The sequence below is a fragment of the Eleginops maclovinus genome, chromosome 14 (genome assembly GCF_036324505.1).
Source record: "Eleginops maclovinus isolate JMC-PN-2008 ecotype Puerto Natales chromosome 14, JC_Emac_rtc_rv5, whole genome shotgun sequence".
In the NCBI taxonomy this organism is placed as follows: domain Eukaryota; kingdom Metazoa; phylum Chordata; class Actinopteri; order Perciformes; family Eleginopidae; genus Eleginops; species Eleginops maclovinus.
In genome coordinates this window covers 9075664-9102447 of record NC_086362.1, presented here as the reverse complement: position 1 = coordinate 9102447, position 26784 = coordinate 9075664, and the positions used below count along the sequence as shown (strand labels likewise).

Here is a 26784-nt window from a genome sequence, read left to right as displayed (position 1 = left end):
GTAAGAGCTACTTGGGAATAAAACCTCTGTCTGCGAGGTAAAGGAGGCCTCTGTCAATAGCCGGTTAGCTTAGCACAGTGGAGACGCAAGCCTGCATAATAGGGAAACATGTCCTCTCACTTTGCCTTTTGTATGGATTAAACCAACAACATGTATGTGTTGTTTTTATATTGTGGAGGCATATATGTTTACCTTGGAGACAGGCTAATTGTTTATACTCCTAGGGCTAAGCTACATTTTCCTATCTTGGTCTCCCAGTTTGCATTTTGTCATGTTTGATGGTAAACAAAGTTGGGCTGCATGTTTCCTCAAGGGCAAGCACATGTAATGCAAGATTTATATAGGAAGATGCTATAAATAAAGGAAATAAGATGTCCATGTTACTGAAGTCATATACTGTAGCAGCTACTGTTTTGGTCCACAGCCCGAGGCCTCTCCTCTCCTCTCCTCTCCTCTCTCCTCCTCAGAAAATGAAAACCTCTCTCCTTGCTGGGAATATCAAAGCATAGGAAGACAGTTTTGAATCTCAATTTCTCAACCAATATAGTTCCTTATGGCTCAGGAACACTTCTCTTTCCCTCTAGGTTGTAGGACATAATCGGACATATTTTATATGATAATAAAAAAAATAGCTGTAATAAACCCAGATTACACTAACACACATTTCTGTAATCCAATGGACATGACATATTCAAAAAAAGATATCGTTTTTAATACATGACGTAATATGACCAAACTTTGAATATTGCTGTTGCTCTTTGTTCCCTTCATATTTCTCTCTGCTCCTAATGTAAATAACTCTCACTGTCTCTATCGTTCTGGATGTATTCATCACATGTTGTCTCTATTGGAATGGCAAACATGTTCTTTATTCACCGAGCACATTGATCTCTCACTGCTGCTAATGAGTTAAGTGTGGTTTGTGTGTTATTCGACTTCCTCCTCGCAATTACGGGATTCCTGAGTGATTGTGCTGCAGCATTTATTCAAAGTCACTCAGGGTTTGACTGTCGGCTAAACGCCCCAAATTGCGATTGTAAATTCTGTCCATCTGCAGGTTGTGTGTGCAGTGTGTGTGTGTGTGTGTGAGAGAGAGAGAGATAGAGATTTATCCGTGGACTATATATAGAAAGTAAGGCGGGCTAACAGGGCTTCACACCCGATACCCATGGTCCTTGGGGACTCTTTTCCTTCTCCTGAGCTCTGGTTGTGTGTGCACATTTAGAAATAAAGGGGATGTTGGAAGCTGAGTGGCTAGGGTTCACTTTGATTCAAATGCCACTTAAGACTCTGGCATTTCCCGTTGTGTGTTAAGACAGTTTTTAGCAAACTTTGAGAAATAATCTTTTCACCCAGTTTACATTCCTTCACTCCCTGCCTCCCCCTCGGGGACATTAAAAAGTGCTAAACACATCTACTGCTGCTCCCAGGCCATATTAGCATATCCTCCTTTCACTGGATCCCTTGAAATAACATTTCTGCTTTTCTTTCTGCTAATCTCTCTCCTCCTTCCGTTTTCTCCCATCAATCTTCCTCCTCTGTCAGCCTCTTCCTCCGCCTCTTACAGCTATTCAAAGCAGACATGCCACATTGTTAAAACGGGCTTATGAGAGTAAGAAAAGGCAACAAATGTAGTAATGAAATTAACTCCCAACAATTACATCTCTTTCCCCTCTCTGCTTTCTCATTCACTCTCCTCATCTCGGTTCATTTAGGGAGCTTAATTGGGATAATACTTCTGAGGCAAACAAACAACAACAAAATCTAGACGGATGTAATCACTTCCAACTGTTGACATTTTTCCTGTGTGTTTTTCTATTGACTCTCAGATTGTGCAGTGCTCTTTAGCATTTGAATGTAGTTTTGGTTTCACTATTTGGGCGTCGATGCGATGCAAACCTCTATTCACTTCTACAAATGTCTGTTTAGAGTGATTCATCTGTGGTATATAAAAAAGACCGAGTGATTGCTGCATTGACTCTAGTCTCTTTGTATGTGTTTGTGTCAGGTTGCCTCTAACAGTACAAACCCTTTGTGTAAGGAAGACGACAAATTAAAAACTTCATGTTCTTTATCCTCTCTCCATCTCCAGACCAACATCCCGTTCCTGCAGAATGTGTTTTCCAACTACCAGTTCCTCAACTCCACCGTGGACACCCAGTTCATCGACGAGAACCAGGAGCTGTTCAACCTCAAACCCACTCAGAACCGGGCCCAGAAACTGCTGCACTACCTGGGTCAGTGTATAAACAGCACACACACTCAGATGCTGTCACGTAACACCTGTTTTCCTCATTGTCTCAACACAATGCTCGGTGTGTAATATATGTTCTGCTTCTATCCTCCTCTCCAGGCCATGTGATGGTGAACGGACCAACCACACCCATTCCAGTCAAAGCTAAGCCTTCCTCCATAGACCCCTGTCATCCCTCCTGTTACCTTGGGTATGTCAGTTTAATGCAATTCAGCAAATCACCATGCATAATTCAAGGTCCTTCACGCAGTATTATGCAAACCAAGCTACTACTCCTAAGTCACATTGAGGAGAAAAAGTGCTCCAGTGCATTAAAAGCAGTTTGTGCAAAAGAGCCTTTTTAAAACCATTGCTTTCACAGTGCATATCTGTGTGTAGGACAACCTGTCAGCCACTGATAGTTTAATATGGTGTTGGGATGGTGTCACAACAGAACATGTTACCATGATAATAAAACAATGCATCATCCTTTTAAAAATGCATTTATTACTTTTGAACTCATTTAGCAAGACACTGCCAAAGCAAGGGGTTCAGAGTTTCATTTCCCCTCAGGCTGCCATGCTAAAAAAGTAAACACTTGTGGATCCGGAGGGCACTTTGGATAAAAGCACCCGCCGAATGACAAATGGGCTGTCGAGCAGTCCGGTAGCTGAAGGCGGGAAAGGCCTTCCTAAATGGCTCAGTTTAGCACTCAGGGAGGAAAAGGGTTTTGGCCCAGAGTGCTCTGCTGAGCTGTGAGTACAGCAGAGAGAGGGAGCAGTTCATTGTTTGTGAAGGCAGAAGTTGTTCTCACTCTGCTCTGCACCAGCACCCCCAGAGTTTCGGCGAGAGGCCGATGGCCAAGCCGATATCTGAGGGTTTCTGGATTTGAGCTATGCTGTATTTTCCCCCCCTAACCCTAACTTTAGTGTCATAGTGGTCTCTGGCAAGGTTAACTCAGGCATTTAGTACTGCTTGCTCTCATTATCGATGATACAGACAATTATTTTTTGATCAATACATTTATGAAGAATGTCCGTCAAAGTTTAAGTCCAAAGTGATTTCATGAATCTCAAGATATTCCCCTTAATATGATTTAAAACAGGTAAAAGAAAGACATCTCCATATTTGAGAGGCTGGAAACAGCTCTTCCTGAACTGTTGCAAGAAAATGACTTAGCAGCAGATTTTTGTTGTTGATTGAACAATCGATAAGTTAACAAAGCAATCATGATGGGATATGCTCTTTGTTTTGTCGTTTTCCGCTTTGCTCCAGTGTTAATTCTCGTTCTGGGTGCTAACTGCATTGCATTTCTGCAGCTGCTCCCTTTGACAGCAACAAAATAGTCAACTGTATCAATCTGACATGTTTATCAGCTCCCTGTTCTGCCTCAGCACATACCCCAGCATGCTAGGTAAACACGGATCTAAAAGAAAATAATGTGAATAATATGAATCCTAATCGGGCATCACTAATCAAATCTGACATCTAAAAACCTTGCACAGTGGAATGGAGTGGAGGAGAAAAAGGGAAGAATGATCCGCCCTGTTTGCACGTCTCCGTGTGAGTTAGTGACTCTCCGTGCTTCCCCTACACTTGTCTACTTATGCAAATGTTGTGTTGACACTGCTAACATTGCCCGCCCCTCTTATGCATCAAACACACATGTGTTTACTCTGGAAAATCACACTGACTCGTACTGTACCATAGGCAGACGCCCTTTGGTGTGCGTGCCCCCACTTACCTACTGTAAGGAGCTGATGAAGTATGCAGCACAGGCGCGCACAGAGCCATACCTAAAGCCTAGTAATGAGATTTGTAATGTGCTTATATCCTTTCTTTCATTCCACGGAGGGATTGAGAAGAGAGGGATTAGGCCTGTATTATCACACTCTGTGGAGGGAGGGACACAGCCGTGGAAGGAGAAAGGGGTTATGAAAATAAGAGTCATGTGGGCACAGAGGGCAGGCAGCGGGATATGGATAGATTAAAGGATTGAGATATAAATTGAAGACCTGATTTAAGATATGTATGTTGGGAAAGAGGTTTATCGATTAACCTGGACAAAACAATTGCCATTCAAGATATGATCCTGAAAATATAAGCATGTTCCATAAGGTCCCCCTGCATGAATAAAGGAGAAATGAATTCGAAACGTTTCTGTATTTCCTTTTTGACATGATCAATTCTGTTTGTTTTTAATTAATGGTGAGCTTTAAAACTTGCTCCTGTAACTCGTGAGTATGGCTGCTTATGGTAAAAACAAATATGATGCCAGCACCCTCAAACAGATGCCAATGTCAATAGGGCGATTCAATAAATACGTTTTATATCACTTTTTTCTCTCTTCCATACCTATCATAAGAATGGAAGCATTAAGTTGTGTCAAATGTCACCACCACTCCTACCTTTCCATTCTGGTTGATTTACAAGAGTTTTATTTATTTTTTATTCATCAAATGACAAAACTGCACAATACGGTACACATTTGGAGGTTTAGGAGGCATGCTGACCTTTCACCCACGTTAAATAGGCCGTGTTTGACTCCTCCACATGTATGCTCAGCAGCTGCGGCACTAATGGGCCAATCATATTTGGCGTAAAAGTGAAGACTGCTTTCAGTGCTAAGCTGCTAGGAAAACCATATAACTTATCTTCCAATTATACAAGATTTGAGAGGTTTCGTTTGATTTTTGACTTCTGTAATTTGTAATGTCACCATCATCAATTTATTGTGAGTGTTTTCTATAAGAATAAACTCTTCTATGGTCCATTTCATTGGATTTGGGGACTGTTGCTGAGGAGGGAAGATCAGAAAGTGTCATGTCAAAGCATCACATCCACAGATAAGGTAGGAGGAAGAAGTTAATCTACTTTTGGGGGGTTCCCTCCACACTCAGGACAGATGGTAGGAAAAGTACCCCAGAAATGAAAGCCGATGGTGTCCTGACGGGGCATGGGAAGAACTGAAAGGCTATTATTTTCTAATTAGGATTTGTAGTGTAAAACGTTTCCATGAAGTCTGATTGCTGGTGCCTCATTGATGGTGTCCGAGTACACCTTGTTCCAATTATTGTCTGGGTTTATTTAATGGAGGGCATCTAGAGGTTAATCACCAGATGCCTCTGAGCTAGCTTTAGGAATAATGAGTAATAAAAATGACGGACCGCTTTTATGTGCTGCGTTTCTATTCTTAGGATTAAAGTAGAGGGTTGGTTGTAGTAAAATATGCTAAATCTGTGCACAAACAGACTTAATGTCTTAATAGTTTTCTGTTTTTGTTCTTGTTTCTTCTCTGCCTAGAGTTTTTGATGCTTTCATTAGCCATCTTCAAACAGAAAGAGCTGTATTTGTTTTTGTTCAGCTCCAGAACTCATTTCCAGGTAGCTTAAAAAGAGTCATAGAGAGTCTTAAATGTGGCTTTCTGAAACCTTAAGATACTCTGGGTGTGTGTTCTGCAAGGTAACTTATTTTTGTCTTTGTTCTTTAAACAATTCCTCTCAGTTTGTTTGTTTCTCACTTCCAATAGATAGGAAAACAAATTGTGTCCTTGAACAGTTATGCCAGTCAAAAGTTTTCAGCAGGCTGGATTTGAGCAGTTATGGCAAGAACTATATGAACCTGTAATGTAAATACCTGAAGCAGTATGAGCCAGGACTTAAACAAAGGACTACTAGCAAAAATTCACACAGAAAAACATAAGTACCATCAGTCTCAGTCCATCTAGTTTAGTCTTAAAATGCAATTTAAATGATAATCGTCTTATGAAATTTAATTAGCAAATACACACCATAAATCCAGCAGGCAAACATGACTGGATTTTGATATAGACATTTTAAAAAGTGTGTTTCTGGCGGTAGAAAAGGCATTTTCGTGACTCAAAGGAAAATATTTATTTCACAATATCAAATATTTGTGTGTTCTCCACATACACAAATACTAAAATATTAGTCCTGTATTTAAAAAAAGTATTAAATAAAATATATGACAAAATTATAAATAATTTAAACGTGTTAATATTGGTATTTATTATTAAGGGAAACAAATAAATACAGTGGGGCAAAAAAGTATTTAGTCAGCCACCAATTGTGCAAGTTCTCCCATTTAAAAAGATGAGAGAGGCCTGTAATTTTTATCATAGGTACACTTCAACTATGAGAGACAGAATGGGGGAAACAATCCAGGAAATCACATTGTAGGATTTTTAATGAATTAATTGGTAAATTCCTCGGTAAAATAAGTATTTGGTCACCTACAAACAAGCAAGATTTCTGGCTCTCACAGACCTGTAACTTCTTCTTTAGGAGGCTCCTCTGTCCTCCACTCGTTCCCTGTATTAATGGCACCTTTTTGAACTCGTTATCAGTATAAAAGACACCTGTCCACAACCTCAAACAGTCATACTCCAAACTCCACTATGGCCAAGACCAAAGAGCTGTCAAAGGAGACCAGAGACAAAATTGTAGACCTGCACCAGGCTGGGAAAACTGAATCTGCTATAGGTAAGCAGCTTGGTGTGAAGAAATCAACTGTGGGAGCAATTATTAGAAAATGGAAGACATACAAGACCACTGCTAATCTCCCTCGATCTGGGGCTCCACGCAAGATCTCACCCCGTGGGGTCAAAATGATCACAAGAACGGTGAGCAAAAATCCCAGAACCACACGGGGGGACCTAGTGAATGACCTGCAGAGCTGGGACCAAAGTAACAGAGGCTACCATCAGTAACACACTACGCCGCCAGGGACTTAAATCCTGCAGTTCCAGATGTGTCTCCCTGCTTAAGCCAGTACATGTCCAGGCCCGTCTGAAGTTTGCCAGAGGGCATTTGGATGATCCAGAAGAGGATTGGGAGAATGTCATATGGTCAGAAGAAACCAAAATAGAACTTTTTGGTAAAAACTCAAGTCGTCGTGTTTGGAGGAGAAATAATGCAGAGTTGCATCCAAAGAACACCATACCTACTGTGAAGCATGGGGGTGGAAATATCATGCTTTGGGGCTGTTTTTCTGCAAAGGGACCAGGACGACTGATCCGTGTAAAGGAAAGAATGAATGGGGCCATGTATCGTGAGATTTTGAGTGAAAACCTCCTTCCATCAGCAAGGGCACTGAAGATGAAGCGTGGCTGGGTCTTTCAGCATGACCATGATCCCAAACACACCGCCAGGGCAACGAAGGAGTGGCTTCGTAAGAAGCATTTCAAGGTCCTGGAGTGGCCTAGCCAGTCTCCAGATCTCAACCCCATAGAAAATCTTTGGAGGGAGTTGAAAGTCCGCGTTGCCCAGCGACAGCCCCAAAACATCACTGCTTTAGAGGAGATCTGCATGGAGGAATGGGCCAAAATACCAGCAACAGTGTGTGGAAACCTTGTGAAGACTTACAGAAAACGTTTGACCTCTGTCATTGCCAACAAAGGGTATATAACAAAGTATTGAGATGAACTTTTGTTATTGACCAAATACTTATTTTCCACAATCATTTGAAAATAAATTCTTTAAAAATCCTACAATGTGATTTCCTGGATTTTTTTTTCTCATTCTGTCTCTCATAGTTGAGGTATACCTATGATAAAAATTACAGGCCTCTCTCATCTTTTTAAATGGGAGAACTTGCACAATTGGTGGCTGACTAAATACTTTTTTGCCCCACTGTACATGGATTAAATAAAAGCAAAACTAAGGATTTCTTTCTTCTATGTAATTTCCATGCAAAGTGTATAACAACAACAAAAAAGACCAGTTTTTATGAACTGTTCCTTTACATTATTTTGTAACTTCAGAATGAGTAAACTGTAGCAGAAAATAGGCTGTACACTTAGCTTTCCCATCATGCTAACAGCTAGCTGCCTTTAACCTGCACAGGTGTGATTGATTAGCTGCTGCAGCATACCTGACTCTAATAAAGCACTGATTTCCTGTAGCAGTCACACCAGGATCTGACAACTAAAGGTTCTGAAGAGGCAAGCTGTTATCACAAATTAAGAAGTATCTGTGAGAACTCGCTCTATCTGCTGCTATACACAGATTTTTTGGAGCTAAGGAAGAGGAGAGAGTGAAGAGAGGAGCAGGCAGGTGAAGAGGTAGGCAATGAGCTGATCTGGGGTAAGGAGGAGGGAAGTGAAAGAAGCCCGTGAGTGGGAGTAATGTGTTTTCAATGCTAGGGAAAGTGTTTGTGTGAAAGAGGGTCAATTATCATACACATCAACCTCTTGGGACTTGCATGTCTTTACCTTGCTCTGTTTCTGCACGTATGATATGACATGCACATTAATCCACTCACACTACCTCCCTATAGGAAACTGTCACTACACTACTCTGTATTCAGTGTTGTCCCACTACAGATGCCCTCGTTTCCTCTGTGTGTCAAAGATGAGTAAAACATAGAAAGCAACTTCGTAAGACTGCGAGACAAATTATGAAAGACTTCAAGTATAAATCATTTTTCTGTGTGAGTGTGTTTCCAACGCCGCCGTAATATACACAGATCTTGATAAGTTCAAAGTGTCTGTATCTATTTGCTGCAGCGCCGTGAGTTTACAGAGCTGAGCCTCTGTGTGTGTGGAGTTTATTCCACTCAGGCCGGCCTTAGAGAAAATGATGGCAGAGATCATTTGTTTTCAGGGATGAAGTACAACAATAAAAGGTCATGAGCAAATATTCAGAGAGAGGGAGGGATTGTGAGGAAAACTAAGCGGCAGATAGTACCTCATTAACTACTCTAATTGATTGATGATTGTGCACACAAGGGCATAAATAGATCCCAATTTGACTTCCAATATTTGAATGCCTCTGGTTGTGCTTCTGTTTAATTGCCAGGCGTGGAGAGGAGGGAACCAAATGTCTCTGTATTGTTTAATTTGTTTGTTTTAAGGACTATTTAGCTTTTATGAACTGGAAACATAAGCATGTCTCTTGGGGATTGCACAGCAGTTGTTTCCATCCACCCTAGTTCAGGCTTTTAGCGATGACAGTACATGTTAATTCTAGTTGTATGTGACACAACAGTCTTGTGAGCTAATCAGAAACACTTATCTTATGGCAGTATGTCCAACAGTGTTCATCCTGGGTTCCTTAAGGGGGCATACAGCAAGGTTTCTGGAACACTCTTAATGGATACGCAATCTCTTGCGTATCTGCGAGATTGCAGATCACTTCACTTTGGTCAAGACTGAAATAACTGTAAGATTGATAGTTATGAAATTCTATAGCGACAGTCATGCTCCTCGTGGGATGAACCCCACCCTGTTTGGCAGAATTTTAGATAGCCCTCCTAATAAATACACATTTCCATCTACAATAAAAAAGAGAAAAAGCACAACTTTGTGATTTTCTGCTATTTTAGCACAAATGACTAATCTGCCATTTTCCCATATTAATATTCTTATCCAATATGTTTCCCTCTCCCTATTCACCATCAGGCGACCCTCCGCTGGGTTTCCGTGACGTGCTGCTGCGTGACGGTCCGGAGGGATTCGCCAAGGCTGTCCGTGCCCACCAGGGTCTGTTGCTAATGGATACCACCTTCAGGGATGCCCACCAGTCGCTCCTGGCAACAAGGGTTCGGACCCATGACCTGAAGAAGATATCGCCGTTTGTCAGCCACAACTTCAGCAATCTCTACAGCCTGGAGAACTGGGGAGGTGAGTTTCCGGAAAATTGAGAATATTTTCATCACCATAAAATCAAACCGGAAAATCCTCAGCGTCAGATCCAGGTTTATTTCCAAGACAGTTTATCAATGCAAGGAATTTGCTTTATTGTATATTGTAACTAATATCTCACTTAAAAATGTATTCAAAAATAAGTGTTTAATATAAAAGTAGTACACAGTTCAATATACGATATTAATTCAACAATATGCAGCATATCAGAATTTAAAGTATCAGAGCTGTGCAGCTATAAATAGGTAGCAACTGAACAGAAACGTGTAAAATATACAGGAGAATGGGCGTTTACAGAATGGAATATGAGGAATAGCTCTCCTGATGTTCAATGATGTACTAGACTTCAGTTTATGTATTTATAAGGATTTATAAGCCGATTAAGAGCTAGGCTAGCAGTTTTACCCTGTTTCCACTCTCAATGCTAAGCTAACTAGCCCTGTGTGTCCTTGCTCCAGCTTAATTTGTTTAGCTTACAGACCATAGACTGTAGGTTCTAACCAGGCATAGCCACTGGGAATGTCTCATGTGTTAGAAGACTATTGATTTGAGTCCTTGAGTTTAGCATTTTGGCTGTCCCGAAGCAAATTTGCCTGCAGTAATAAATCAAGTAGTCATTTTTTCATAGACTTCTTGAAAACGAATTATTTTTTGCAACCAGAGGAATCCCTCGATGCTGGTCATAAGAATAATATGACACCTCTGCATTAACTTCCTTTTTGAAACCCCTTGGTGCAGACATGAGTGGTATCAGACTTACCATTTGGCACTCTAAAGAGCCATTATACCTGAGGAAATTCCCGTTATGTGTGATCTCATACAAGCAGTCGCGTAAGATTTGCATTCATTTCCCTCTTCAGATAGTTATCATGTTAATTAATCTCTTTGTGTATGCACTCCTGCATTTTAATGCGTCTGAAGCCATGCCTCTCCATTGTTTTCCCACTCTCGCCGTAGACCTTCTCCATGTCTGATGGCAGTGATTGTACCTCTTTGTTTTTCTAGTTTGAGCTGTGGAAATCATGCGCCATTTAAATTATATCTCGTCCTCCCATCTTCGTCGTCTCCTGCAAGTTCCATCAATAGACAATGATTGTAGCCTCTTCCTGTTCTTGAATGAATAGAGAAAATCATGCATTATTGAAACCTCTTGAAGCACAAACAGTCCAATGGTGTCCCTGTATAATATGCAATTACTCTGAAATTGGCCAAAGAACAAAAACTGCTTGTGTTGTGTTTGATCAGTCTGCAATTATCAACACTTCTTGACAACCGTCCTGTGTAGAACAATTGTTGTGAACTAGTTTCAAATAGTAAATTCAGTTTTCCTGTTTGAACAATTAGGACACACATTTGTGGAAGAGATATGCCCACTGAACCTCTTGAGGTTGAAACGTTTAATTTAATGCTGAGTTATAGTAAACCACCCGGAGTGATTGTGCTTAAATTACTTGGAGTGCTTTGAGCAGATCACAAGAACAAACATGAGAACCAAACAACAAAAGCCTGGAGTTGAAAGGCTTTTCGTTTAAGTCTCGGTGCATTTGTTAGATGGTCGATCAAAGTGAGGAGAAAATAAAAATGCTAGGAGAGAGACTGCCCAGTGAAACCTCCTCAGTTCTGTAAAGTCTTTTCTTAGATGAAATTCCTCCCAGTAGCCGGTCATGGTGCACCAGTTTGAGGGAAAACAATATATTCCATTACTGTGGGAGAGCACTTTGAGCATATTAAGCAACTGTCTACTCATCTCATGTTTGAACAGATTGAAAGGTTATAGCTAAAGTAAAACATCCAGGAGATATTTGGATAGAAATGGCTCAAAGGCATCCCAGTATATCGTGATGTTATTACGAGACTGACCAGGGAAGGATGGAATTAATTCAGCTTAGCCGTGTTTGATCAGCTACATTAAAAGTAAATCTTTGAAGAGAGACTGTGAAAACTGTCAGTGAACTCGGTTCAGCACTCTGGAGGGAAAACGTTGAATAGGTGCCAGCAAAGCGCCTTGTCTCATTATACCGTGAGCCTGTTCTGAAAGTGCTTTGATTAAGGGACATAAATGCTTTTTTTAACATGTCATTAGCTTATATTTAAAGCATTAAACCTCTCGCCCACGTTAAAGTGTTGTTTACCATCATTCATAATCTCGCAGTGACACAACCTCCCTTTACCTCTGAGGATCCTAGCACTCTCTGGGTTTAAACGGAGTCCAACGGGGCTTTCGGGAGCTGCGGTAAATCTTCTTTTTGGGAACGGGAAGCTCACAGACATCTCTGTATGTTTTACTGATGAAAGAGCACCAACTGAGCTCTCTATTAGGTTTTTTGAATATTCCTCTGGGGTTTTATCTGTGTGAGAAACAGGAAGCTGTGCAAAACAGTCAATAAAAGCTGACAGAAAGCATGCTTTGGGAGCACTTTATGGCTGAGCATTCAATATGTTAATTTGCTATGAGCTTCCTGTTTTCACCGTTGAGGCTTCTCATGTTTTTTGAAAGCCGTAGCCATTTACCCATTGAACTGCAGTGGGGTAAAACTTTGAGTGGGGTTGTATTATGGTTCAAATTATGGTTATAAGCTACATTTCTTAGGGGGAAAACAGTGTCCTTTTAAACAATTTACAGTTTTTTCTTAAGACTTAAATTGACTATTATTCCTGTACAACATGTAATTATTTCTAACCGAGCAGACAATGTGTTAAACATTCATCATTTGAGCGTCTGCTGCAGTACAAGCTCAGAGCAAACACAGGAATAACCTGGCCTCTGAATTGAATCCAGTCATGATGAAAAGACAAGAGAAAGGTGAATACATCTTCCTTTGTCTTCCTTTTAAACGCTCTCATAAAGCGCCGCTGCTGTTTGAGTTGCAGTGGGAGACGACTTTTGAAATCTTCTGTCGACGAAAGCTCTTGAAGTTTAAACAGTGTTCTGTGTTCATGAAACATCCACACAAAGTGAATATGCTCTACTGTGCCAATTATATCACCACAGCAACAGTCCATCATTGAATTCAAATGTAAAACAGAAACCCTTAAACCCTCCCCCGACATAATGATTCTTTAACGTCCTGATGTTATGAGCTGAGCAGCGACATGTGGTCTCTTTCACTTTAGAGAAGTTCCACTGAATCATCCAAGAGGAATGTAGTTGCTCCTGGATCCTCTTGAGGCGTCAGTAGTTCCTGCATGATATGATTGAGTCAGAGGACACAAAATAGTTTCTCATAATTATTTTATCCTTTTAAGGTTACATAAATCATAGAAATCCCCCCAGTGACTCAAATAGTTTACAGGATAATAGCATGCTTTGTGATTATAATAATATTTCAATTTTAATTTGACTAGTTAAGTGGGAACAACTTACTTACAAATGAGTGATTCATTCCCATTAAGCAAAACAAACAGAAATCATTTTTCCTCATGACATTAACAGTGCATTTCGATTGGTGGTTTTTGCCGTTCTTAGACACATGCATCTTTGTTGTATATATACACATCCCCTTAAACATATTTTTTCAGACCTAAATAGAAATTGGTCTGCTTAAGCTTTGAAGCCGAGCATGACCTACAGTATGACTTTTCTGCAGCGGGATTAAAGTCGAATCAAATAATACATTTTCAGTAGAGAAGAATGACATCCCAAGTTGAGAAATGGAGAATCCGAGGAGCACAAGAATGCCCCATTAGCCTTGGCACTCGGTGACTGCCAGTCTAGCTTTTCCTTGTTTCATCTGCTGCCTTTTGTCTCTTCTATCTCCCTCTTTTCTTCCCCAATCAGAGCATCATATTTTGTTATTTCTCAGAGTTTATATTTCTCCTCCATATTCAAACAAGACATGATAAGACTTGAGGAGTAGACATGTTGTGTAAAAAAAGGAGGTCCTCAGTTAATAATAGAATGCTATAATCTTTTATGTCAGTGTGTAAATATCAGTTTGTTTCCCATCCCTTCTGTTAATCATCCTTCTATCGCTCAGCTTTCAATACCCAAAGTTCCCAGGTTCACAAGTAGCAGCCGTGCTCTCGCCTGATATTGATTTAGGTTGTGAAACACAAATTAGACCAGGGCGCTGCAGTAAAGACTCCAGCTCCTGCACACACTGTCCCACAAGGACAGCTTGTAATTGCACATCTCTAAATGGCAATAGGAGGAATAACTACCTAGTATACAATACACTTTTATTACAGAGAATATTATGCTGCTTGACTCACTCAGAACCAAGATAAATCACTGAAGGGAGATGACCTTGTGAGTATTGAACACTGTGCACCTGACACACTGTCCCTGCGCAAGATGAGAACATACTATTGCTTTCACATGTTTCAGATGCTCAGAGGCTGAATGAATCCTGAAGAGATTAAGCCTGTGAAAGCCCTTTGAGGATTAAGTCCCTTCCTGATATAGCGTTCCTCCAAACCCCATCAAGATACAGTTATATGAATTGGGTCACATAATGTATCTATATGGTTCTTCAAATGTATTTCCACATTCTGCTAAGTTATCTGATGGTAAAGCTGCAGAGTTTTAATTATTGTACTTTCAGCGAGCAAGAATCCTCTGCATGTTTTAAGGCAAGTTTATTCAAATATAGTGCGCCATTTCAACACAAGGCAATCTAAGCCAAACACAATCAAATATATAGTTCAAACAGTCATTGGAAAACCAAGATAACACAAATAAAACAAGATAAAATAGAATAAGACATACATGATCGTAACGGAACGCTCCGTGTTTATTTTTGACTCTAGGGACATAAAACGGTGGTTGGATAGTTTAATGTAGAAGAAAATCTGAAATGTATTTGGCACAAACCATTCAGTGCTTATAAACCAGTATTCTGAAGTCAATTGTTAGGACAAGAAATACTTGAAAACTGGACTGATGTGATCCACTTGATGTCGATGCTTCCTTTGAAGGACTGGAGCTGTCTCCTTGGTGCAGGCAGTGGACACACGCCTTACAGCCTGACCAGCACCGGCAGCAAATCAAACCTGCAGAGTGATTAAGTGGGATCACAGAGACATAAACATTGATCTGACAGGATAAACTGTCTGATGCATCAGGGCCATAATTGCACACTTAAGCAAAAATTTTGTGTTCAACATTGGCTCAATAGAATGCAGTAGAAGCTTATCTTATCAAACGTCATTTCCCCACCAGGTGAAATGAAAGAGTCTGTCTATAAGGTGGTATTAGCACTGTATACTTCACACACATACAGAAGATGTCACAGACTCATATATTCCTACACGTATCCACATTACATGTGGTACTCTATATGTTAGTGGTGAGCATTGCATACAAGACTTGTTTCAATCTTTTCCCCTGATTTAATTTCAGCTCTTCTTCATGACAGATTGTATGCTGCCTTTCTTTCCAGAAAGGACAGCAGTGCTTGGCATAATGTCCTGCCAGCTGCCACTCTTCATTCCTGTTATCAAATTATTAGTCTGCGGTCCCATATGAATGCCTCAATCTGCATGCTGTTTTGATACCTCACATGCTAAAATACGTTAATACTAATGTGTTCAACATCAGATTCATTTTGGCTCCAAGCTAGCTGTTTATGAGATGGTGAGGTCGGCTGAAATCCAAATCAGGGGGAGTATAAAAAATAGAAATTGATAAGGAGGACATCCAGGGGTTCCTGCTCCTCCAGAGTCAGGAACACACAGTTGTGCTTAGTATTCTGTCCGAATGTACGAGTGCTCTGAAAATGAAATTTAATGATGACGGTGTTGGATCAGCAGAAAACCACTAGAGGCTTCAATATTTCTGGCTGATATGATAAACGGGTATGAGATTTACTAATCTACTCCCCCAAGAAAGGGAAATGAGAGATTGCTATCTCTTTTTTTTCGCCTCTCCCTCTGAAATATTTTAAAGTGACTTGAGAATAAAATGATGAAAGCGTTAGGATGAACAATGAGGGTGCGTGTATCATCAGATATTTAACTGCAGCATCTATTAGTGTGTTATATTTGTGCCATCCGTGAAATAATAGGTTTTGAGTCAAACTTCAGATCAAAGTTGGGATGAGACTTTAGATGATGGCTGAAATAAACTGCCACCCCTGTGTGTGTGTGTGTGTGTGTGTGTGTAGGTGCTACATTTGACGTGGCCATGCGTTTCCTGTCGGAGTGCCCATGGAAGAGGCTCCAGGAGCTCAGAGCTTTGATCCCAAACGTCCCTTTCCAGATGCTGCTGCGAGGAGCAAACGCTGTGGGCTACACCAACTACCCCGACAACGCCGTCTTTAAGTGAGTCTCACACACACACACACACACACACACACACACACACACACACACACACACACACACACACACACACACACACACACACACACACAGAGGTGCAATTCCAACCAGACTGGGTGACAGTGTGTATTCTCACGCTCAGCTGAATGAGGCTCCTTTAATGTGTAAAGTGTGAATGCAGCGCCAAACTTCCGGATGAACTTTACTTTTCGAAACTGTCAATCAGTTTTCGTGAAGTTCTCGTACAGTATATGCAAATAACTACTTGCACACAGCGAGGGTTAAATAACTATCACACCCCACTAGTTGTTTGAAATGGCCCTTAATGTTGCGGACCCTCAACACAAATGGAGCGGAGATGGAGAGGGGAAGGGTGTGTAAGTTTGGGATTGGGACACTGAATATACCCAACATTAAATAATTTGGTTATTCAACAGTCATACCATCAAGAGTCTTCTTTGCACACATTTTTCTATATGCTCTATAACACACAGATCACTGCTGAACATATGTTGTGTTCAGTATTTTGAACACAGTTTAGATGAATACATATCCTTCATATCTCTAGAGCAACTTTGTCATTTTACTATTTAACTCTTTTTAATGTGTTGAAAACATTTTTATTGAATTGTCAGAAAGATTTCAGGAAACCAGCTGCTGCTCCCCCTGTAGTGGTCTGTCACTGTGACATTATTTATCAACTTCATACATAATTCTTTGTTTGTGAAAAGAAAATTTAAAGTGACAATTGTTGCCATCTGGGAATAATGACATGAACAATTCATCAAAACAATAGAAACATAATTACCCCAAACAGAACCTGAAACAGCTAAATAACAATACACCAACCATCCAAACACGTGTGACTTTATGTATGATACCAGTAATGTCTTTAGAGCCATAAATACTCCCTGTGCCTACACACATGCATACACACGCCTCTAAAACTTCCAAATGGATTCAGTAGCTACCTCGATGATGTGGATGACTCACACACATGTACACACACACACACACACACACACACACACCCCTGCATGCAAGGTGTAATTCCTCTCACCTGAAATAAATTAGTAGTAGCTTTATGACTAATGCAGCTGTCCCCTCCCCACTCCTTCAAACATACACACACACACACACACACACACTTTATTCTCCCCCTGTCCTATCACATTATTTATCCTCCCTTATAAGTCCCTTTTTATGCCTCCATTCGTCTCTCTGTATTACACACTTATTCCCCTCTTTTTAACTCCCTCTGTACCCCGACTGCTCTTCATCTCCCCCCTCTCACTCTGTGTCCCGTAGGGGCAGTGCCATGGAAAATTTGCACATGATTATGATTAATGGGTTTGATCTGTTGGACCAGCTCCTTCTCCACCTCCTCCCTTTAATCTGTCGCTTTCTCACCCGCGCTGCTTGCAGCTCAGCAGCCCGCAGCCAAGTGGCCCGAGTCAGTGTCTTCATTAACTAAATCAAGTTAACGTGTAATTTCATTTTATTTAATTGATTTTAAAGTGCATGTCACAGGTTTACAGTACAGTATACTCGGCAGCAAGAGGAATACACATTTCTTTGAACATCTCAAATGCGGTTTGATCACTAACTAGATTTTCTTTTTAGAAAAAGTCAACTAGCTTATACACAGAGGTGGTATAAGTATTAGATCTTTTAGATCATTACAGCTGCTCCTCGTAAAAGAAGAGCTACCTTTTTCTAATACATACTGATAGTCGTTCTGCTCATTTTCAGGTTCATGCTGGTGTTTTGTACCTCTATTGTGATGTGTGTTCATCTTACTGAAGTTAACAAAGGAGTCCAATGGAGAAATTTCAAGCAGGGTGGAGAGAAAGTTCCTCTGGAGGGAAATTTGGGTTTTTAGCCTTTGCAGACCATTTACATGCACAAAAACCTGTATACCACACTACAGGAGAGGGGAAAACTCCCAAAACATACTAGGGCCTCTTTAGTTACAATACAAATGTAAGTATTTGTTGATTTATAATAATAAAACACATTTGATTTGCAGGCACCTCTCAAGTACACCTTGCAATGCATAGAAGAAATATTCAAACAGACACGAAACAATCAGGGTCAACATAAAAACTGTAATATTTAAGAGAAACATACAGAATTATATTTTGTATTATGAATAGGAATCTTCAAAGTAACTACGTATATAGAAACGGAGATAGTAATGGCTTGTGAGAACTATTGGAGTAGAAGTAGTAGGAAATAGAAGCAATGACCAACAAGTACCACACATGAAGGATCTAAGTTACTGTCCACCACTGCTGATACACCTGATTCACATAATGATTTTGTCAGTCAGAAATTCTGGACAATATTTAGCTTTGGTGCCAAACGCTAGGCAGCACTTGTTTGCATTGTAGTGCTGAATAAATAAATACTGGACACTGGTAATCCTCTCGTGGCACAACATTAAGTGTCTCTGTTTATTTGCAAAAACAAAATCTCTCAGCATGTGTAAATATTGTATTCACACTAACACAGCTAAAACAGGCGCTCGTCCCAGTTCTGAAACCTGATTAGGACACGGAGGCAATAATAGGAGAGATTTACCTCTCGCAGCTTGGATAATGAGGCGGTATACATTTCTCTGCAGTCATTGTGGGCTCCTGCAGGCTGTGGAAGCTCACTTTTCATGGGAGTAGTGTGAATATTGTATTAACGCAGGTACAGATATGGAAATTGATATAAACGGCTTATTTCCACCCCGGATGTGTGCTATTATCTGGTATATAAACACAAACTCATGTGCAGCGCCCAGTGAGATTATTCTAAGTCTCATTTGAATGTAGATTTCTTGAATCCAACTCTTTGCGCTCCCTCCTCCAGGTTCTGCGAGGTGGCCAAGGAGAACGGCATGGATATTTTCCGCGTGTTCGATTCCCTGAACTACCTGCCCAACATGCTGCTGGGCATGGAGGCTGCTGGAGCGGCTGGCGGCGTGGTGGAGGCCGCCATCTCGTACACGGGCGATGTCTCCGACCCGATGAGGCAGAAGTACTCTCTGGACTACTACATGCAGCTGGCAGATGAGCTTGTGAAAGCAGGAACTCACATCCTCTGCATCAAGGTGGGGAAATGAAACTAGATGCAGTGTTTTAAGTGTTTCTCTACAGCAAGCCAACATTTCTTATCCCTGTGATTAGGAAAACTGGCACTTATTCCTTGCTTCTGTATGGAAATCCCTTCCCATCTGCCACCAGAACAACATAGAACCAGCTGGAAGGATCTTACTTTCAGTTCTTTCTTACAAAGGCCAATATATGCAGTCTTTTACACAAGTATGTATGTCATTATAATCAGGGCCTGGTCTGACCAGCAGCGATCCTTCGTGGCCTTTAATCATGCTTTAGGTAAGACATGATTGAGAAATCCTTATTTTTAAATATGAAGGCAAGCTGCGGGTGTGACTGCTGCACAATTATCACTTTTATTTCTGTCGGTTTTGGTGCTACATTTTCTGTACCTTCTAAATGATAGCAGATGTTCAGCAAAATACAACTTTTATGGAATACAATCCTGGTTTTCTAATAACCAGTTTGCCCGACATATCATGACTTTTTTTACAGATTTAATACAAAACTCATACATGCTTTTTAATTTGAATTAAAACCGCATATGTGGAGCCCAGCTGATTTTTTTTCGCTTGAAATTTGATCCCTCTGTATCTAAATGAATATACTGATAATACTCGCTTTGAATTAATGACGTTATTGTATTTTAATATTTTCAAACGCTAATATGATAAACCCCCGCCCGTATGGTGCGATCAATCTCACGCAGCGGCGGCAGTCTCATAAAAGGATTGCACGGCTAATGAGGTTAACTTTTAAAAGAGGAAATGAGCATGAAATAAAACATTCCTGGAGTGCAATGATCACCAAAGAGAGCGTCAGCTCTGTGTGGATTTCTGTTTGTATCAATTCCGATTCATATATTTAATCACAACGGTGTCTGTTAAAAAGCAATACTTTTGTCATTATTTTGTTGTTCTAAATGATCATTTTCCAGAATATACGGTTTTTTGTAGGCTTGTCTTTAAATGTTTAAGATATTTTCAGATAGAATATTGTAATTCCTCCAGGTCTAAATGGCTTCAATTAAACCTCATGGTGGCAGTTCTAATTCAGAGCTTCATCAGAAGACACCACTTATTTGGAGAGTTTCACTATGTTGTAGGCTTTTCCAAATCCTAATCACTAAAAGGATGTCAGTGTTTGTGAACATGTTTTTTCTGCTTCAGTTGTTTGTGGCTGTTTTTACTCATCCGATTCCGACAAATTAGCAGCGCTCTGTGTCTGTTCCAGCTTTCATGAAAGCTTCAGGCCTCTTCTGTGTGCTCCTTCTCACTAATGAGCGTTAAGACAGGTGGTTGATATCAATCTTGTTTTAACTTGATCCAAGAACCATATCCAAAACGTACATTTGTTGCAGAAAGCAACTTAAAACAGGATAAAGGTATCTGGGTAAAAGTCTGCTCCTGCGTTCATTTTACTCTTCAGGACTCCAGGCCAAATGTCAAATAGAAAAAGATTATGCATGTTTCATATTTTGTGAGCTTATTGGAATCACTAGCAAATTTGTGTTTTAGGAATTGTGTCAACCTTTCTCCTCCTTCATATTTTCCCCTCCTCCTTTTTGTGTTTCCAGGATATGGCCGGCCTGCTGAAGCCGCAGCCCAGCAAGCTTCTGATTGGCTCTCTGAGAGACCGTTTCCCCGACCTGCCCATCCATGTGCACACTCATGACACCGCCGGAGCCGGAGTAGCTGCCATGCTGGCCTGTGCCGAAGCTGGAGCTGACGTAGTGGATGTAGCTGTGAGTACTCATGTCTGTTCAAATACTCTTCTAATCTATACTAGCCCATAATTATTCAGAGTAGTCATAACTCACCGTCATGAGGATCATGGCATTACGAAGCACCCACAAGCTATCCTGACAACATAAACAAATATGTTCAACCACTTTCTGCAGTTTGCAAATGTGAATCGTCACTAAAACAAAGAGGGAGACGGTGTTGAAGCAAGGAACATTTCTCTTGCTGTGATCACTGACGTATGCAGCCAGCAGTTCTGGTCCGTTCTGCTGTTGGGTTCCTTGTTACACTTTATAAAAGGAACAGACTGTCCACTTTGGAGCAAACACTAAAAACATGTGTTTGTATTGATCTCTTTGCTTTACTTGGTTCATTCTGTTTCTTGGTATTTTGCCACACAATGACTATTACTCCACTGTTTGACTTTAGCGCCTCTGGCCCGATCAGGTTTTGTTTTTGGAGGGAGGACCTTCAAGTCACAGTATTATTTAGCTTCTTGTTAGCAACCACCTTCTAAAAGATTTAAAACGTTTTAAAATTCACCACTGGGGTATTTATTAAGATTTTATTTCATAGAACAAAACATGAAAATATCTTAAGCTTGCTCAAGATATTTTAGACCAGGGGTGTCCAAACTTTTTTCCCCTGAGGGCAACATAAAGGAAAACATACGAAGGGCTGGGCCCCTCACTAGAGGTGAGGTGTATTGCCTCGTAAGTTATAATTTAGCAAAGTCAATCTTGACACTTCAGTATGCTTTAGGAAACATCTCAGCTCTCCGCAGGGTTTCATTTATTTAGTTGGCAGCTCATTCCTTAAAACAGAAGCCTCAGATTGCTTACACTAAGGGGGAAATATGAAGTGTCTATTTCAAGCTTATTACGTAAATAATTTATTGGGCTTTTGTTTATCATCAATGATTTGTTTGAAACATTTTTCAACTTTAATTTACTGAATTTATTTGAAAATTGGTCTTAGTAACACATGAATGCTACTGTTTAAGGTAATATTGTTACATAAGAAGTACAATATAAGAAAAGCACAAGTTTCAGGTGTGGGCCATATTCCATTATACTTTTAGCATTTGCTGAGGGCCATTTAAAAGTGGGCCACTGGCCGCATTTGGCCCATGGCCGTAGTTTGGACACCCATGTTTTAGACCTTATTTTAGATATCCAAACAACGACCCGTTGAAATCCAGACAAGGGAACCGGAGGTGCAGAAATCCCGCTGGTTTACCAATTCCTGTTCCACACTAGGATTAAAAAGTTCAGGCCAACAGATTTCATGTTTTTAATTTCCTTCTGTAGGTGGACTCTATGGCCGGGATGACCTCTCAGCCCAGCATGGGGGCCATGGTGGCCTGCGCCAAGGGGACCAAGCTCGACACCGGTATGATGAAATGCTCACCATCCCATCGACAAAGACCCTTAACTGTTGTTGTATTGAACATATAACAAGATCTTGGGCAATGGAACACGCTCAATATATGTATTGTTCTCATCAGTTTAGTAAATGTTGTTTTCAAGAAAGATTGGAATATGTTGAAACACCTTCAAATACGGATATAGCGCTTTTATAGCAGTATCCAGTCATTAATGAGACAGACAACTCTTAGATCCAGTTCTGCTCGGAAAACATTGCTTAGTGTCTCTGAGGCATTACTGTTTTACACAACGGAGAACACATCAGTCAACAAATCAATAAATGACAGAGCACATCACTAATTCTGGCCAGAAAAACTGACAATTTCTGCTCAGTGATGATGTAAACAGCCAATTATTAGCTGGAGATGGAAATGGACCAAAGAAAAGATGCCAATAACATCTCCCACTGTTAAAAACATGCTTCATCCATGCAGTCATGATCAGTTTAGATAGCTATGAGGTAAGGATTAGCAGCTACTATCGGATGCTTTTAAATTGCTGGTTGTAGCCATGAATAACGCAGCCTTATATTAATTAAAGCATGCTACAATCTGAAACCTGCTAGCCATTACAGTCACAGTTCCCCCCTCTCTGCGGAGCGTTGAGGGGCCAAAGGTTTTTCCCAAGGCGTCCTTTAAATGACTGTTGGTTACACATTTGCTTTACCAACCGCAGCTTCCATCAGATCTTTCAGTCACGCCCCGGACCCCCTGTTGCTTTACTCTATCTTCTCAGGAGGTCAACAGATAAGTGGAGGGTTGGCTTTCTAATGTGTTGATTCCCCGTTGGGTGTGCTGTTGTCCAGTGTGTTCTGCTCAGTGTAATTTTCATTGGCTGTGAAAAATCTGGAGTCTCTCTCACCTCTGATAGCTGCCCGGGCTCAGTGACCTCTGCACAGTGTGAAATAAATCTACCCAGCCAGACAGAAAAAAAAAGGAATTAAAGGAACATGAAACAGGCTAAAGGAATTAAAACTGAAGTGAAGTTTGCTGCTTAGTTATGTAGACGAATGCTACTGGGAAAACGGACTCAACTCTCCTAACTAAATGTGATAGCTCATTTCCATTACTCAGAAATAGCAAAAGCGCAACTAATTCTGTTTACGCTACATTCACAGGACACAGCTAATGGACTGTACGCTCCACTGCTGTTTGCCAAGTCCTTCATGTATTCTCCTCTGAGGACGTAGGTGCACACTGTCTCCTGCCTCTGGGCATCAGGCAGATGTTTACCCCCATCAGCGCCATTTTTGATTATCATGCAGTCTTTAGAGAAAATCCCCACTAATGCCTATCAATTACTGCTTGTGTCCCATGGTAAATGTTTAGCCATGATGCTAATGTTTTGTACGTCCTGTTTTTCGCCGTTTATTGAGGCATTCACATAGAGGTTACATAGTCTGCAGTGGTTTATGTAAAACAATTAAACATAGTTATAAGAACATGGTAGAATAGAGCTGGATGGTTTTGTTCTGTGTTGGCAAGCTTTCAATGTTTTACCTTGACAATTATTCCGGTATCTTTGGGATGATTCCATTTTAAAAGCCAAAGATGATATGATAAAAGCATTATGCAACATAAAACAGGATTGTATTTATTAAGAACAATTTTGAAAATAGGTCAACCAAAACCAAAAATGAGCTGGTGTGGATGTCTTTAAAGAAGGCAATGCTCCTTGTATTTCTACCTGTATTTACCTGTAAGTTGTGAGCACCTAATTTCCAAATGGACACCTTGATCTCAACTGAATGTGTGTGGTGCAGCTACTGTGGTGGTAAAGCAGAGGACAACAGCATACATCCTGCTGTTGTGAGTCTCTCAGGGCACATTTAAAGAGAATGGCTTTCTTTTCTAGGCTCATTGTTTAATAGAACTATAGAAACCAGCATACAGGGGGGAATCTGTCGTCGTAGAAGATGAGGCTAATTCTGTAATAGTCCATGAAGCAACACAGCGACAGAGCCGCTAAGGCATGCTGTGTTCAGAGTACGATGTGTGACTCGTGTTCTGAAAGGGAACTCTCTCTGTCGACATATTTTAAGCCGGAGCTGACTGCAACAGGTTCACGTCCGTCCTCATATCGTTCAGGGCAGTGCGGGAAGCATCAGGGACAGAAAGTCTCCCATCAGTCAGACACCGTCCACGTTAGTGACAGAATATCAATGTGTGAGCTTACAGTTCCCTGAAAAAAGAGCGAGAGAAGGACAAGGTCGTTACTCAAGAGCGGGAGGATTTCAAGTGTCAGTTTATTCCAGGAATTTTAATTTGCCTCACTTTAAACTGAGATTGGGATGCAGGATGTCTCCCACACACTGACACTCACACATGTGTGCATACTTATAGTGCATTCTGATGGGGCCCTGCTGCATGCATTATGCATACACATGCGGGGAAACTTCCAAATACTTTTCTACTTGTCACCTTGTTCTTGTCTGCTCTATTCATCTCTGCCTCTCTTTATGCTCCTCATCTTCGTCTCTACTTTTATAATCAGACACGGTACTTTCTTGAATACTTCCAAACCTGGCTGACCCCTCTCGGTTTACTGCTTTCTCTCTTCCCTCTCTTTCTCCCATCTCTGCTACAAAGCCGTAATCAAGGCTGTGCAGTCTTTCATGTTTTTTCTCATCACCCTCCCATTCTTCCACATTGTCTTCCCTCCCTCTCACTCAGAGACTAAGTAATTAAGAGCATTTTACATCCATACTTCACTCCCTCAAACTCCCTCACAATTTGCTGTCTCCTTCACTGTCTCACACAGTATCTCTCTGTCAAAGCACGAGCAGCGCCTCTCTGGTTAATTCATTTGTCTTTCAGCTGTCACTTTATTTATTCATTCAGCCACAGTGTGTGTGCGTGCAGATTTTAAAAGCCATGCATATTCACAAACACTCACGCTGTTGAATGATGACACACATTAAAGTGGCCCTTGTGTTTGCTTGACACAACGTTTACTGCTTCTCCTCATGAATCATGCATGAGTTTAATTGATGAGGAATTCTTAGCTGCCCCAACAATGCAGCTGTCGAAGATGTAGCGGTCATCAAACACACAGAATGTACACAAAGCAGAGGTATCGCTGTATGTAGGCTCTCAACCACACAGACAAGGTGAGCCAACACGTCAACCTTCTTCTTCAGCTCCCTCCTCTTCCTTTTTTCATCTGTCTGAGTTCAATTTCCAAGTCTTTTGTCCCTGAGTCTTCTCGAGCTCATCTGTCTTCATCTCTGCGTCTTGGTTAGCTCTCATTGTCTCATCAACCACAAACTGGGTGTTGCTATCTCCCTACAACTGTGTGTATCTGAACACAACTGTGTGTGTCTCTCTGTTTGTCTACTGCATTAGTGAGTTTGTGCTGCTAATGAGTTGTATATTGATGGCACTTTGTCACTGCCGTGCAGCCATTTAGATGACGGATATATGTGTGTGTGCATGTCTATGCTATAAACAGTGCACAATGTTGTAGTGATTGATGATTTTGGGGAGCGTAAGCAGCAGTCCAGAAAAAACAAAGCTGTATTTACCTCCAGTGTGATTTAGAAAGCGTCAGAATCCATTTGCAGCGGTTCTCCAGCTTTAAAGGATGCAGGGTAAGATAAACATTTTAATCCCAAGAGGCAAGATAGGTCATCGCAAAAGCAGAAAATCATGTAGATAAAACACATTGTTATTCTCGCTTCATTACGGCCAACTTTCCTGTTTTGAGGGAAATGCTCCTCCAACGAGCGAGATATCTCTGAGCAGTTGTCCAATAACAACAAAGCCTGCCAGCTAACCAATCAGAGCAGACTGGGCTCTGGTTTCAGACAGAGGGTGCACAGGCAGTATGAGAAAAATAAAGAGCTTTTTGAACATTAAAGCATGGAGACATTTCACAGTAGAGGTGCAAAATACAAATATGAACCTGGAAAATACAAGAATATGTCCTCTTTAGGTAAAAGCACAGCAAAATTCTCTTCATGTATCGAAATGAAAATAAGTGTCCCCTTTGATGATCACATTCAAAGATTGTGTGCATCAGGTAAGCAGTATTTTAATTGTTTAAGTTGCTATTCTTAACTATTTTAGAGTGCAGCATAAGGTGCTGTATCGGAGAGAGGTGGCCTGATCTGACCTTTTAATGTGGCGTCACTTCCACTTGTAAATCGAGGCTGTAATTCCAAATGGAAGCATAAATGAACGCTTCAAAGTGTTCTCAAACAGAGAAGGAAATGGAGCTATTACTGAGCGACTTGGCAGGCAGCTGATTTTGAGGAGAACCAACATGCACATTATCCTCACATTAATTCCTCAGTGGCTCCAATTCCCCACAAAGATCACAGTGGAATCACACAAACACTTTCTGGAGTAAGTGC

General features: G+C 40.8%; 1 protein-coding gene across 1 annotated transcript in view; it reads left to right on the top strand.

Annotated features, from left to right (window-relative positions):
• pcxb (pyruvate carboxylase b) overlaps positions 1-26784 on the top strand; it is a 267351-nt gene that overhangs the window by 211058 nt on the left and 29509 nt on the right. Inside the window, 8 exon segments of the mRNA XM_063900646.1 lie at positions 2093-2237; positions 2354-2418; positions 2420-2444; positions 9654-9875; positions 16001-16157; positions 19017-19257; positions 20838-21005; positions 22314-22395. Of these exon segments, the coding sequence (XP_063756716.1) occupies positions 2093-2237; positions 2354-2418; positions 2420-2444; positions 9654-9875; positions 16001-16157; positions 19017-19257; positions 20838-21005; positions 22314-22395 (1105 nt within the window).